The following is a 16,444-nucleotide window of genomic DNA, read 5'->3' as shown; positions in this document are numbered from 1 at the left end:
CGAGAGCGTAATATCCCTACCCCTCAAGTGAGTTTTCCAATGTTCTATAGAATGATAAGGGGTGTTGAGTTGGGGATCCCAACATCTTGAACCACTATAATCTTTAATTTGTATGGCTTTTACAAGCATAGATCATAAGCTAATATATTCTCAACACTTCTAAAAAACAAAAGTAGCCATAACCATAAAACATTGTTTTTATAGCACTTTTAACATATACAATGTATAGAAACTTGCCTTTACAATCCTTTGATAATTTCCTGAAAAGAAAATAAGTGATTCTCAGGCGTTTCAATATTCTCTAACTATGTTTTCAAGTAATTTATAGACATATTCAATTTAAAGAAGTATAAGACTCATCCTATGTCTTTTCTATTGTATCAAGGCTATCTTTTTAGTTATTGTGAAATTCACGTGAATGATTGCAAAACTAATTAATGAAATGACAAAAATCTAAGAAAAAAATTAGAGATTTAATAACATCATTTAATTATTATACCTAACTTGATTATTGCCATCCAACAATCCATCATTATTACTGGGTATGATCACAACCTCGAGTTGACATGTAAATATCGTATCATTGGGTGCCATGGATTTTGGTTTTTCTTCATGTTTTACTTCAGCCTTGTTGGGTTGAGCCTCATCTTCAATGATCCGTTCGTTGTTGATGGGAGCACGTGCAGCATCTTTGAGATGTTGTGGGGCCATATAAATAGTCTTTTGGGTAGAGTTGTTACGCGTGCATGTGAATGGACCTTAAAATCCAAATTTGTTGTTACCTAAGGGTAGAGCAAGGCTACAACAAGCTCCACGAAATTTCTTGGCTTGATTTGACATCATTTGGAACTTTTGGGGGCTTTCAGGGCTTAATATACAAGGACATAACTTATAATAAGTGAGTTTGGGTGCAGGATAGTATAAAGAGACTTAAATAATGTAAAATTTGATGTTTGGAAGCATCGAAAAAGAGAGAGATCAACATGAGGGCACCATATCCTTGAGATGCTTGGGAGATTATGATTTGCATAGTGCATGATCCGTCAAATGGTCAGTAGATCTAGAATCCTTGTGTCGAGAAGGTCAAGTACTCCAAGGGTTCGACATGATTCGAAGGGAATAGAATTCATGGTTTTTGGCCTAAGGGGGGAGGTTTATATAGAAGAGGGAAGAGGAGGAGCCCAACATGCTTTTAGCTTTCCCTTACTTTTTTGGGAATTTCTTTTTTTAAGGGTCTTAGTTAAGCATGCCTTCCTCAAAGTATGCCTCTTCTTTTGGCTTGTTTTTAACCTTCCCTATTTTTGTCGAAAAGCAAATTCAAAATTTCAGCTATAATCCAAAACTTATTTTCTTATCCTCCCTTATCTTTTATTCCAATTTCCAAGAACACTTTTACAGTGTATCTGGTGGGCTAACCCCTAGTATGCATCTAATATTGGTTTAGGTGTTGTAAAATTGTAGAGTGACTAATTTTTCGAGAGAGATGTATCTATACCAATAATTACATTCCATCAATGAACTCACTTTTTCTATACTTTTTGCACATAAGTTAACTTGTTTTGGAAAATACACATTGTTTTCTTTAAGTGGAATGTGTGTAGTGTATTGAGTAATGGGGACATTATAGCCTCTCATAGAACTCCCAAATTTTGATGGATTAGAGCAATGCCTTGCACTTGCATATAAACACAATATGTGAGCAATAGGGACCAGAGCAAGAGGAGCAGAGTAGTGCAACGAGAAGGAATAGGGCAATGAGAAGTAGAGGAGGCTCCACCAGAAAATGATTATTGGATTGGCTGCTTGGAATGACAAACATAACAGTGTTCAAGGCCAAAACAGGACAGGGGGAGCAATGCTCCCTACTTTAGTTGGATGTGTTTTGCCCCCAATGTGTAAAGAGTTCCCACACATTTTTGGGCAAAAATGATTTTGATTGGCCCTTTCTTTTCCTATTGTTCGTCCTCCACTTGGTGTGTAACCAGCTAATTATGGTGTGCATATGAGGCATCTTTCAACCCCATGCAGTTTTAAGACTCTGCATTTGCAGGTCTGTTTGTTGTTGGCCATGGAGGCAATCCCTACCTCTGGCCGGCAGCCTCCCACATCCTTGGATTCTTTCTGCTACAACGTGTCCTCCCTGCAACAGCTTGCTCGACAGGGATCGTGGCGCTCTGTTATCGACGCCATTGCTCAAGCTCGCAAGCTGTCCCTCCCTGAGTTCCCGCATGAGCAGCTCGTCTACCATGCGTATCTCGTCCTGTCTCACATGAAGCTCCGTGACTATGGTGCTGCCTCCGGAGAGCTCGACTCGCTTGCCGACTTGGACAATCCGCAGTACCAGTACGAGTTCTACCCTTCCCTCTACCCTGGCAGAACAGGTTCCATGGTGCCATTCGTCCTCCGCTGGCTCCATGCAGAGCTGCCCCATCGATTGGGCCAGACGTCGGTGACTCTGGAGCGGCTCTACGCCCTCTTTGACCGATGTGAGCAGCGCATAGACCGGCTTCAGAAAATGCATACTGATGCAGGGCATGGGATTGTTGCTGCGGTGACAAATTCGGGATCAGATCGCACTTCTGATGTGAAGCAGCATGGTAGTAATATCAGATCTCTCTATGGCTGATTATTAAGCAATTCTGACGGTCCTTCTTTAAAAATCTGCAGTCAGTTTACTTTTTCATGTAGCGTTTTTCTGTGAATTGTGCCAGACCGTAGTCTCAAAATCGATTCTTGATGAGACATGATTATGTACGAATTTCCTTCTTCATGTGCAGCTGACAGTATCAATGCTCCTCTTGATTCAAATGTTCAACTCATTCCCACTTATGAGCAAGAGGCTTCATCTGGAAAGTCGGATGGAGATAATGTTGATGAGAGGCTGGCTCCTCAAGCAGATCAGGCAGATCCAGATGAATCATCTGAGACCGCATTTGGTGAGTTTGTTTTAGGTGTTGAGGCAGTGGCGAGTGATCTGAAAAACCTCAGAGTCATGGAGGATGACTTGCAGAACGACATACCTAAGTCTGAGCCTGCCACCACTGAGACGCTCAGACGTTGGCAGCACAGGCAGGAGGTTGTTATAAACGCTATTGTGAGTCATCATTTGAATCAAAAGGATTTTATAGTGGTGTTGAAGTGGTTCAAGCAGCTACTTGAAAAGCACCCAACAGATCCGAGCTTGCTATCTAAGCTTGGGTATGTGCAAATGCAGTATGGAGATCTGTCTGGTGCCAAAATTACTTTCTCACGAGTTGAGCAGATGATAAGCAACACCCCAGTGAGTAATCCATTGCGGTCCTCATATCTCAAGGGTTTAGTCTGTCGCAACAGAGGTCTTCAGCATGTTGTAGTAAAGCAGTACATGGAAGCCATTAAGGAGTTTGATGCAGCCATTGCATTGAACCCTGTAGATATTGTTTCTGCTAACAATAAGGCATTGTGCTATATGTATTCTAGAGATCTTCTTGCATCAACCAAGGCCCTGGAAAGTGTACTTGATAAAGCACCGCTCGCAGCACTAAATGAAAGCTTGGTGCTCAATCTGTGCAGCATGTATGAGCTGGCATTTGTTAACAACGTTCAAACAAAAAAGACACTAAGTGATTGGATTCTGCAAATAGCACCAGATGATTTTGATTTTGGCTGTACTCGACTGTGAGCATTGACGGCCTGTATTAGTGAAAAGATAACATTCTTTTGACAACCTTGGTGAATAATATGGCATGGACTTATCAGTATTTGTTCTGGAATGCACTTTTCTTTGTCAAGTTTCAAACATCTTGCTTGAAGCATATCACAGAATTATATTGGCTGTGTTGCTATTGTGGCAATATTGATATTAGTACCCAACATTATATACCTGTTGCCATGTGGGTTCTTCTCACTCATTGGTGAAGTGCTAGTGGTGAATTCCATAACATTAAACTGGATACCATACATCTTGCTTGTATTTCTAATGTGGTGTCACTTGTCATCATTGAAGTGCTAGTTTATGAAGGTCCACTGTAATCTGGGTTACTGGTGAAGTGCTAGTGGTGAATTTCATAGCATTAAACTGGACTCCATACATCTTGCTTGTATTTCCAATGTGATGTCACTTGTAATTGAAGTGCTAGTTTATGAAGGTCCACTGTAACCTGGGTCTTAATAATTAACAGATGCTATGGTTGCATGTGCAACTGTGTTGTCTCACATGATTGTTATGTGTAGTCTTGATCTCATGATTTTAACTTAGATGGGAAACTGATTCTTTCATAGCAAGAAGTGTTGCTGCTTCTGTCGTGCTGTCTTATGTCTCCTCAGAAATGTACAACAGTGAATGTGCATGCCTTCTTTGCAAAGCTTCAGATCGAAAGCCAGAAGTTTTGCCAATGCAACTGTATCTCAGTAGAGCTTTACTATGGAAAGCTTCTCACAGCATTTTTATGCTCTAGTGCTATCAACCCAAGCTTTCCTTGCAATCTCAGCAAAATGAGACTGGAGAGTAAGATACCTTTATTCTCAGAATGGTTGTCACTTCTCTCACTATTGGCCTTCACACTAGGCTTGCATTGCTCACTCACCATCATTGGTTAGGGCTGATACCCACCAAAGGGAAGGGGGTTATTGGAGGGGAAACAATGAAGGTGACTCTTATCTATTAAGGTGGAGGAACAATGAGAAAAGAGAAGCAAGTAGTGTGGTGTGGCACGGTTTATCTATCCTTGTACTTCATAAACGTGTGTCAAGAAAAAAGCCTATGTATCCCATGTATGACTCCTAGGCTCTCGGTGTAATCTCACCACTTTTGCCCCTCAGCAAATCATATCTGGAGTTTTAGAAGGTCTTATCATTATACTACTCTTTCCTACTTTGGGAGCAGCTTTTATCAAAGCTCCTAGTTTCATGTGCATGTGGTCTGCAAGCAACTTGTCTAAATATAGGCTTGAATTCAAGGTTCGAACAGGGCATAGTTAACACTTTTAAATTGCCAATCATTATTTCTTTCAGGTGCACATGACATCTCTTTGGTTTTCTGTTACAATTTCTGCTTCCAATAAAGCATGTAGTAGTTTTTTAATGCACATTATCTCTCTGCCCCACTGGCACTCCATTGGGATGTCACTCTATGTAGCAGTAAATAATTTTGATCGTTCCAACTTTGGTCCTTGAATGCTGTCAGACTAGCTTCACCTAAGACACTGTCAGCTTGGGCATACTATTGTCATAGTTGAATTGCATCTAAAGATGAATACAGTTAGTATGGTTGAGACATTGATGAATGAGAGCTCTCTGTACATTTCTTTTCAACATTAGCATTTGGGGTAGATTTGAACAGAATCGACCATTTGCTCTCAGTATAAGCTTTGGTATTCAAGGTTGACCAGTTGTTGTCTTATGAGACATTGAGTACATATTGTTGTTGTCATCTTGTGGTTGTACTTTGTGCACGACTTAGTTTTTATATTAATGAGTGGTGGAAGTTTGTCTTTGCTTTGTACATGGTATAGTCAACAATTAAATTGTTCACTAAACATTTTAGAAAAATGGAAAGAATGAACATTTTCTTATTTTTATATTGACGTCTTGTGGAAGTTTGTGAGTCCTTTGTACGACATGGTATACTTAACAATTATGCTATTCACATATTTTCACTAAGCATTTTAGAAAAATGGAATGAGCATTTGAAGCCGAATATGACAATTGTTCAAAAAATTACAGCCATTGACACGTCAAAGAGTGTGGAGACAATGAAGCATTCCCCTTGAAGCATTGTAATCTTGCTCAACCCAAGTCCGTTAGGATTGAGCTAGTTACAATAAAGTTGAGTGAGGAGAAGCATTGACATCTCATAGGACTCATTCAAAATATACATATATATGTATGGATTGAGAAATATTTTTTGTTAATGACATGGTGAAAAAAACCCTCCTCATAAGATAAGACATAGTATGAAGGTGGCCTTGGAATGAGCAACTAGATATGCCATTAATATAATGGTTGACAATTTGGAAGTAGGTATGCAAGTCCACATTCAGGGCATAGGACACCTTGGTTACATATTTTCCTTCTAATTTTGCTCTTGTTTCTCTAGGCATCAAGATGATACATCCTCGGGTTGACCACAATGCCAACGAGATTTCCTCCCTAGTTTGCATCATTTCATAGCCTCTTCCATGTCCAAGGATCATTGCTAGCATCGATCTATAGTCCATTAGGAGTGTCTTGATCTCCTCTTTGTAAGAGGAGATCAAGAGACATAGGGGTTTGTGATTGTCTTTCTATGGTTCCTCCATACAGTGGGGCAGAATAATGCTAGGTGGGTGACTAATTTGTAGGTCGGGTCGTCTTGGAATCCTCGTGGGATTGATATCTCCCTTAGGCACTACAAATCTCCGGTTATTAGTGCCAATGATACTCCTTTGGCATAAGGTGGACCTTAGTTGGCTCGATAAGGGTTATTAGCATATGGGTAAGGATGCATGAGTTGTCTAGGGATGGCACACTACTACATTGAGGCGATATCTCCCACATTTAGAGTAGAATCTATTCCTTGGCTTAGCAAATGTTTGCATGCAATAGACATTGTTCCTACTCAACTTGGCCTTGAGGCTTTCAAGTATTATCATCAACTCTTGTTTCAACTAGACTCTAGTTCCTTCCCCTTGTCTTCTCTTGAGGTTAGGATGCCAACTATTCCCCTCTCTCTTTTCTTCCCTACCTTAACAAGGCCTTAGTGTTAGGGGGGTATCATATTTTTGCTAAACAATAAAAATTTGAGAATTTCTTCTAGAAAGAAAGCAAAATTTTTAAATTTGTTACAATTTTGAGTGTAACAAGTGATAAGGGGATTATTTTTCTTTTAATTTGGAACCATCTCATTTGTGGAATCTTTTACCTATGCTTGGATTTTGACAAACTACATGAGCTTTGATGTAGTGCGTATTTCTTCACATTGTTGGCCACTCTATGGTTGCAACCACTGTATACTACCTAGGAGTACAATTAATTTGAAATGAAACATGGATATTAGAATATATTCACTCTTTACATGGGTATAATGTACCTTAAAATATGATTAATTTGTAAGCTTGTGAATTCAAAGGAAAATAAATATGTGTAAGAAGAGCAAAAATTTAATGTATAAAATACATAATCTTGGTATCTCATCTCTTCTCAAGGATTCAAATGGATCTTGAAAAGATCAAGATAATTAAAGAATGGCATGATTCTTAGTAGTAGTTGGACCATCACCAAAATTCAGAGACAACTTCTTTTTTCCTTTACCAACAACTAGAGTTGACTTTAACAAATTAGGATTCTTCTTCATGACATACTTATACAAGCCTCCAACACCATCCCTAGCTTGCTCTTTTGCGCATGCCCATTAAGTAAACCATTGTCAACCACCTTTTTCATGTGGAACATGTTGATAGCATTCTACAAGTATCTTTGTGCAAGATCTTGCAACAAGAAAGTACCATAGCCAACATCTTTAGTAATTTTGAAAGGATCTAAATAGCAAAGCTTCAACTTACTAAGGTGTTTGCCCATCTTTGAATTATAAACCACCACAAGGTCACCTTCTTTAAATATTTTCTTATTGATATGTATGTTTACCCAACCCTCCCTTCTACATTGAATTATCCTAACAAGTAAGAAGAAATTATGTAGTCTAGCCAACATCTTTAGTAAATTTTAAAGGATCTAAATAGCAAAGCTTCAACTTACTAGGGTGTTTTGCCCATCTTCGAATTATAAACCACCACACGATCACCTTCTTTAAAGATTTTCTTATTGATATGTTTGTTTACCCAAGATTACCTTCTATATTGGATGATCGTGACATGTAGGAAGAAAATATGTAGTCCTTCTCTAGTTGCAATAACAACTCTAGCCTTAATTGTATAGAATCTTTAGGGGGAACTCACAAATCCCATAGGTACTATAGCTACCAACTTGTAAACTAATCGGAACGAAGTCATACTTATAGTAGTGCAAAAAGCCTACAATGTGAAATCAAGGTTTTGATCCTAATTACTACACTTGACTTCCATAATCTTCTTCAAGATCTACATCAAAATTTTATTGGAGCTTTCAGGTTGGCCATTAGCCTACAAGTGGTATAAGGTAGACTTCTTGTGTAGTATCATATGCTTCATAGTGAGTTTTGCAATTACTTTATTTAGGAAGTGCTTACCTTGATCACTCAGTATCTCAATATGGCATCCAAGTCTTGTCATAATATTGGGATATAGAGAACTCTTTGTAGTATTATCCGTCAGGGCCTTAGCCTTTACCCACTTCATGGAGTAATCCGTACATACTAGAATGTACTTACTTTGTGTATTTGTTGGAGGTTTAATCACGCCCACAAAGTCTAGTCCCCACTTTTGGGAAGGCTCCAAGGGTAAAAATGGATAATCAGCCACATGATCTCTTGTCTAAGGCTACCCTTCCTTAGCACAAATCAGTTAGGTCTTAGCAAATTGATAAGAATCTTTTAAAATAGTGGGCCATCGTAACCTAGACTCCAAAATCTTCCAACTTGTAACTTCTCCAAAAAAATGTCCTCCTAAAAGTCCAACATGAGCTTCCTCAAGCACCATCCATTGTTCTTCCTCAACTACATATATTCTAAGAAAATCATCATGCCCTATTTTATAAAGCTACCAAAAAATAACCTAAAAGATTTATTGTGCAAAGCTAGCTTTCTCTATTGATGAAAACTTAATGAATCATGCATACTTATTGAAAGAAAAAACTTCAAGAGTTGATCATAATATATATCAACACTATACATCTACACTTTAAACATGTTTTTATTTGGTGTTGATCATTAATTCTAGCATTATGCTCTTGACCTTCCAATTTGCTCAAGAAACTAGCAATTGCATGCTCTTTACTAGGCATATATACCACGAAATAGTCAAATCCTTGCAACAATAGCATCCAACAGGCTAAATGACTTGTTAATTGAGGTTTACTTAGAAAATGCAACAAAGTGTTGTGACCCATATGAAAAATAGCTTTGTTAGCCAACAAATAACAACTATATTTTTGTAGTCCAAAAACTATGCCAACATCTTCCCTCTCTATTAATGAATAGTTGTTTTTTGTAGCACTAAGTCTTCTATCGACATAACTGGGCCGAACCATATTGAAACTTCATCATGCATTAAAACCACACCAATAGCAACATTGGATGCATACACAAAAACATGGAATGGGAGATTCCATTGTGAGGAGGCCGCAAGATAGGTGCTACCATAAACATTTTCTTTAAAGTCTCAAAAGATTTCTGTTGATAGTCTTGCCAAAAAAAATGCACCCCTTTCTTAGTAAATGTAGTAAGAGAAACACAAATATCAACCAAGTAGTGAAGATACCTACTTGGTCAATGTAATAAGAGGAACACAAATATCAGTCAAGTAGTGAAGATACCTACTATGCCATTTAATCTAGCCTACAAATCACATCACTTTAGAAACTAGCTTTGGAGATTGAACTTTGCTCACCACTTCAATCTTCCTTGGATCAATGACCATTCCCTCTTAAGAGATGATGTGACCAAGCAACACTACTCTCTTTGTTGCAAACATTGATTTGAAAGGATTCAAAGACAACCCATACATTCAAAACCTTTCAAAACATAACTTGAGATGGTGGAGATGATCTTCTTTTCTTTCAAGGACATAGAAATCATCCAAGAAGACCCTCATGAAAGAAGTTAAGTAAGGATCAAAGGTTCATTGGATGGCTCTATGAAACTCTACAGGACCATTCTTCAGGACAAAATTCATCAAATGCACCCCACTTTGTTATGAATGTTGTTTTGTCCATATCATCAAGATGCATATGAATTTGATTGTAACATGAAAACCATCAATGAGACTATACATTTGGTGACCTGCAACATCATCAGGCAATGAATCCGTAAAGAGAAGAGGAAACAAATCGGCTATAGTGGCTCTATGTAACTTCTGACAATCTACACACACTTTGATCCTTCCATTCTTCTTTGAAACTATCACAATAGAAGACAACCAAATTACATTATTAACAAGCGTAATGAATCCAACTCATAAAAGCTTATCTAGCTCCTTCTTCACTTACTTTGCACGATTAGGATTCATCCTATAATGGGGATGAACAACATGTTTAGGATCTTTCTTCAAATTAATCTTGTGCCGATAAATTTGGGAATCAAAGCATCTCATGTCCGTGTACTCCCATGCGAAAATATCTAAAAATTCTCAACATAACCCAAGTATTTGTCCTTTATTTTCATCCAATGTTACATGGGCAAAATGTCGTAGTGCCATGCTTAAATCTTTCTTTAGCTTTGACAATTGCTTTTTGAGCAACTTCCTCCTGTTCTACACTAGTTTGCAACAACTCCTCAATATGGTTTGTTATAATCTAATTCATGTATTTTTACAATCTACAATTTTACCTCAAATTCCTAAATGTTTGAAACAACAGAGGTAAATCCTGTACTTCATCATCAGGAGGATATTCTTTGATATTACAATTTTGTATTATTTTTTCTACATCAATTTTAAAAATATGTACCATTATAGGATTTGCTTGAAGGAAAAGATCCTCCTCATCATTTTCTACTTCAAGGGCTAACCCACAATTCACATTGTTTCTTGCTATTGGCATTTCTCTCTCAACTCTATGCCTAACCCACAATTCACGTTGTGGCCCCACAAAATGTCCCTAGACTCCGCAGTGGTGACAAGCTTCTTACTACACCTCCATCTATTGTTGGGGTCTAGCTAGCTTGTTTGAAAGAAACTATCTAGCTTCTCTAAAAACATCTTTGCATCTGATTATCTATAATTATTGGATGAACCATTGCTAGTTGTTGTATTATTATAGGTGGCTAAGGATTCCAAACATTCGGATTATACTAATAGGTTCTTGCTTCATGACTAGTTTTATTACAAGTTTGGCATAACTTTGTTTGCCTTTTTGACATCGAAACTCCTAAAGCTTTTAACTTCTCCACCGTCTTTTGATCTAATCTACTAGAAGTTTTTGCCCTTTGAAGAGGAATTATACTTGGAGGATTTGCTATGTGATTCTTACCTTCTGCTTTCTTTTTTTTTTCTTCTTTTTCTTGGTATCTTTATCATTTGAGTCATTAGAATCTTCATCAAATTCAAAATTTTAATGGTCACTTTTCACATCTAAATCACCTTCATCCTCAGAGTCAATCTCTGTATTACTATCTGAACTTGATCTTGCATCTTTATTTTTACAAGAATAACCCAATCCAAGCCATTTTGCCACCCATAGAACAACTTCAATTAAAGAATCCAATGCCTATAGTGTTAGAATTTGTCAATCCTAGGTAGTGCCTGTGTAATTTGTGTGGTGTAGACACTTTGATGTGCCACTTCAATGTGTGTACCTAGTGTCTTGACAATAAAAGTGGTGACACTAGGAACTAGAGTTAGTTAGCTTAATTCTACTTAGTTGGTGGATGGTTCGTAATTAGAGGTCACTCTTGGGTTGAACCTTCACTTTTTCTCTTTCAGTTTAGCAAGTACACTCTTCTTCTCTTACTTCAACATACGATCACTATCTCATTTCTCTCTCCTCCATAGCTCGTTCATTTTTCTCACATTTGGTATTGGAGCAGCTCTCATGTGGGTTTTGATCAGCCCCACCACTGCCAACTAGTGTTGCTCCGCTTGAGATCTTGCCGCTGCCAGCTCTTATCCGTTGTAATAAAGCTAATTTACAAACATGTGGGTTTGTAACATGTGAAGGATCTTTTTGCCATTTTACAAACATTACATGTTTGAGGTCTCAACCTCCCACCATCTAAGAGGGTGAATACTCTTGGCCACCATAGCTTGGGGTGCATACCTTGCTACAGCCACTCATTATTTGCAACATTGGTAATATCATTTCATGCCTAGCCACCTTGGCTATAGTTCCTTGGCATTTTATGTCTATTTTTTGTATTTTCAGTTTAATGGCTTCCTGTGGGAATTAGCTTCTTTACATTGGTATCAGAACATGGACTTTGATCCATGGGAAGAGTCATTTTCTTGGAGAATTTAGTCATAGGGACATGAACTAGTTAATTGGAGCACCAAGATTTGGTCACAGGGTTTGGTACAGTTCAAACCGTGACTCGTTAGAGTTCTCTGCAACAAGTCAGGACTAATTTTGAAGGATTCTTGAAGAAGTAATTGAGGAAGTGGAGGTTCTTAGCCGAAATAGCAGGACGTGGTCAAATGGAGGTTCATTTTGAAGGCTTTTGACCCTAATTGGAGTCTAAGTGGGGTTAAAGAGGTTAAACTAAGATTACTTTTGGGGACCAATTTCTCTCTCTTCTTTCTCTCAAACTTTTCTCCAAGAATCCATGGATTCAACTGCTGCAATCTTCTTCCAATGGCCATTTCCCATTCAGGAGACATCAGAGCTTGATTCCTTGTGTCAGAAGCTTCAGATAGAGTAGCACATCATTCCAACTTGATGAGCTTGATCAGCTAGGACAGCAGGAATAGTTTGCGCAAATTGCGCTGATTTTTCAGCTCTTCTTCTCCACGAAATTTCAATCTATGAAGCTTGGCTATGGCTTAAGCAAGCTTTGTCAAGGTTCCTTCAGGTCTTCAGCAAGCATACATGGTCTCTTACACTCCTTGATCATCCTTGATCATTCTTGAGCTTTCAAATCCTTGGCTATGGAAGATTCAGGATAGGAGTGAATTTCTTTTGAAATTTCTTCAAAGATCAAAGGGCTTTTGTTCTAACAAGTAACCTAGCTTCTTCAACACTCAAGGGACTGACATTGAAGCATTCTTGGACGTGAAGCTTCAAAGAATGTTGGCTATGGAGTCAAAATAGGGCAGCAAGATTTAAGAATCCAATTTTTGGATTACTTCCTTCAATTTCATGGGGCTTTTGTTGTCTACAACCTCGGGAAGGTTCAATTGAAGGTATTCTTCAAAGATTGGGCTTAGATTGAAGAAATTCTTCAAGTTTGAAAGCATTTTCAGCCTCTTGAACATGGCAATGTCTGAAAATTCATGGAATCTATGATTCTAATGAGAATTTACATTCATTAAAGCTCAAAGGATATTCTCTAATAAGCTATTGTAGACTTCCATCAAATCATTGACTTCTTTTGATTGCGTTGGAGCAATCTTATTGATTGGGAGGTGAAGATTACATGGGAGCAATCATATTGGACAAAGCCTTCTTGAAGTTGGTCTTATGATCTAAAATCTTGGTCTATTGATGGTGGTTTAAGCTGAAGGTTGATTGGTTGGATTCATCTACTATTTTCCATCAAGATTAAAGAGGTAATTCTATTGCTTTCAGCTTAATCTCTCTTTTTATCCAATTGTTGATCCGATTCCATTGCTCATAAGAGAGATTGAGTGTAATAGAACCTCTTAATTCCTATTAAAGGCATGTAGAGTTCAGCCCAATATTGATTATGATTGCTTGATGAGTTCTTTTCTGCCCATTCAAATGTTGAAGCTCAATTGATTGCATAAATGCTACTCACTGCCTACTTGACTTGGATTTTTGTTGGATGATTGAGCATTGATGCTATAGGACTGAAACAATGATGAAAATGGTAAGTGGGAACATTGTAAAAGCAATGAGTCACTGCAAAAGGGTAATGCCCTATCCATAGCCCTTTCAATTCAGTCATTTCCCAATACCCACTTGCATTTCATTAAAGAATGCAAAGGCTTTTTCAATCAATGCATAGCATCCTTGTTTGATTAGCCATTAGAATGTACTTGCCATGTTGGTTTCCGCGAGGAAAAGTGGATGCCAGGCGAGTCAGGAAGACAAAAGAGAGGTGACCCTCCCTTCCCGATTAAGACCCTGAAGGGGTGCACAACTCGGCTTGAGGTGGAACTTTCCACACCCCTCTTGTCTCGGAGCCCATATAATTCTCAAATTTAGGTGTAGGTACATTCCCCATTATCAGAGTTTGGCACTAGTATAGCATTGATCAGCAATATTCAGGGTTCCATAAGTGGTTGAAGAACCATTGGAAGAGGTGCAGGGCATCTCCTATTTTCAGGGTGCCTACAGGTGTTGTTGGATAGAGTTTTTTCACAGATAAAACAGCAGGTATATACCAATCTACAGGTTATACTTGAGCCCTACAAGTGCTCCATAACCCTCTCCTAGTTGCTACACTGGTTTACAAGGGTTTCCTTCACTCAAGGTATTCCTACAGGGTCAAACAAGGTACCTACAAGTGGTGGACAGGGTGCAGGAATTTCATGTTCAGACCTGAATATTCAATCATAGTAAATTTTTTCTTAATCCAAATTAAGAGGGGATCCTAAGCTTCGATTTGAATAAAAAAATTTGGTGATCTGACATTGGGAGCTCAAGTTATTGCTGATTTTCTAACACTAGGTATGTTGAGACAGCACCCAGATAGCATACAAGGGGACACTGTTTGACATTGTTCCACCTAAAGTATGCCACCCAAGTCCATATCTTTTGAAATCTGATATATCCCCATATAATAAGCTTCCCATAGAGCTATTAAGCATTGGGATTGGTGCTATATTCTGAAAGAAACTCGGGATTAAGTGACAAATTGTCTACTACTACATCATTGTTTCCTAATGGCCAGGAATAAGAAGAAAGATCCTATGATGGTGTCAGAGACTTACAAGAGGATAAAAATTACACAAATAAAATCCCATAATGTTGATTAGATAGATGAAGAATTAAGCATTGGGATTACTTATAGCACACATCAAGGATATCATGACATACATGAAGAGCATGCATGGAATGATTTTCTCCTATTGTCAAAAGAGTTGGGACATGTAAATGAAGGCCTTTCTAAGGATTTGAAGGCTTTGAATGAAGGTTTAACCCATATGAATCAAGCTTTGTTGCAAGGGATGGCACAAGTAAACCAAGGAATCTCTGATTTGCAGCAAAGCAATAAATCCTTATTCAAAGAGCTCATCTCAGCCATAAAGGAAATTGGAAGCAAGCCACAAAGAGAAACTCAACATATTGAAGATTTCCATACAATTCCCTTTGTTGGTAATCCTTCCTATCCAAGCAAAGAGTAATGCACACTTTTAAAAGAGGAGAACTATCCAGAGTGAGGGGAAACCATCATCCTTCACAAATTCATGGCATTCATACCCCAAGGCCTCAGTTTAGCAATCTAAAATATATTCATAGACATGAAGGGGAACAAGACAACACTTGATGGGATAATGATTATCATGGATGTGATCCTTCTACAAGAATTTTTATCATCAGCCCTCAAATGCACAAAAAGGAAATGCAGTCAACAATCAAGTTCATGAAGGTGGAAGGCATAATGAGCGAAGATCAGCTCGTGACATTTCAAACCAAGAGCATGTTTCAAATGGACAACCTTCATCTCATGGTTTTGGGCCACCTACTTTTAGACAAAATTCATGGAATAAAGATTCACAGAGACAACAATCTCATGGGCAACCATCTTACAATGAAAAAGAATATAAGGAGAAGATCAATATCACTAAATTCAAAGGAGATAATGCTTCACCTTTGGAATGGGAGGAGTGGATCAATAAAGCTTGAATTGTACTTCACCCTTTACCCTAGAAGTGAAGAGGCCAAGATTTATTTCGCGGCTCTTCATCTTGAAGGTTACACCCATACTTGGTGGTGTTACATGCAAAAGATTGGGTAAAACTTTGAATCTTGGGAGGAGTTCAAGCAAGCAATGATTGATGTCTTTGTGTCTCCATTGGAAAAAGAAAGGCTTCAAAGAAGATGGTATGCGTGTGCTCAAAGAGGAATGTCCGTTAGAGACTATTCCAACACCTGCTTAAATATTTCCATGTATGTTGAAGGTATTTCAGATTTTGCTAAGCTGAATAAATACATTTTTTGTCTTGACCTTGCCCTATCATCGGAGGTAGGAGCTCAACAACCAAAAACATTACATGAGACCATACAATTGGCTGAAAGATACTCCTTGAAACACCTACTTGAATCTTTCCATGTATGTTGAAGGTATTTTAGATTTTACTAAGCTAAATAAACACATTTTTGGTTTTGATCCTGCCCTATCATCGGAGGTAGGAGCTCAACAACCAAAAACATTACATGAGGCCATACAATTGGCTGAAAGATACTCCTTGAAACACCTACTTGAATCTTTCCATATATGTTGAAGGTATTTCAGATTTTACTAAGCTGAATAAATACATTTTTGGTCTTGACCCTACCCTATTATCGAAGGTAGGAGCTCAACAACCAAAAACATTACATGAGGCCATACAATTGGCTAAAAAATACTCTTTGAAGTACAAAAGAGATGTAGGAAATTTCCAGCAAAGAAGTATGGGCAATAATATTTTCAATGAACCTACAAAGTATGAGCAAGTTTTCAGCCAATTAAGAGACTCTTTTAGGCAAGAAAAAAGAGGTTATAACAGTCAAAACA

General features: G+C 38.1%; 1 protein-coding gene across 2 annotated transcripts; it reads left to right on the top strand.

Moving 5' to 3' along the window:
• The first annotated feature begins 1,932 nt into the window (after positions 1-1,932).
• LOC148038896 (Tetratricopeptide repeat (TPR)-like superfamily protein) lies at positions 1,933-4,075 on the top strand. Of its 2 annotated transcripts, XM_087674786.1 has the most exons (3): positions 1,933-2,597; positions 2,778-3,094; positions 3,215-4,075. In XM_087674786.1, the coding sequence occupies exons 1-3, from the start codon at positions 2,003-2,005 to the stop codon at positions 3,659-3,661; spliced, it is 1,359 nt and encodes a 452-aa protein (XP_087530912.1). In that variant the 5' UTR covers positions 1,933-2,002; the 3' UTR covers positions 3,662-4,075. The 2 variants fall into 2 exon arrangements, with proteins under 2 accessions (XP_087530912.1, XP_087530911.1); XM_087674785.1 differs by having other exon boundaries at positions 1,947-2,597; positions 2,778-4,071.
• The last annotated feature ends 12,369 nt before the right edge of the window (positions 4,076-16,444 follow it).

Source organism: Lygodium microphyllum, chromosome 3 (genome assembly GCF_053477565.2).
Source record: "Lygodium microphyllum isolate KBCC chromosome 3, Lygodium_microphyllum_v1.1.10, whole genome shotgun sequence".
NCBI lineage: Eukaryota > Viridiplantae > Streptophyta > Polypodiopsida > Schizaeales > Lygodiaceae > Lygodium > Lygodium microphyllum.
This window is presented reverse-complemented; position numbering and strand designations above follow the sequence as displayed.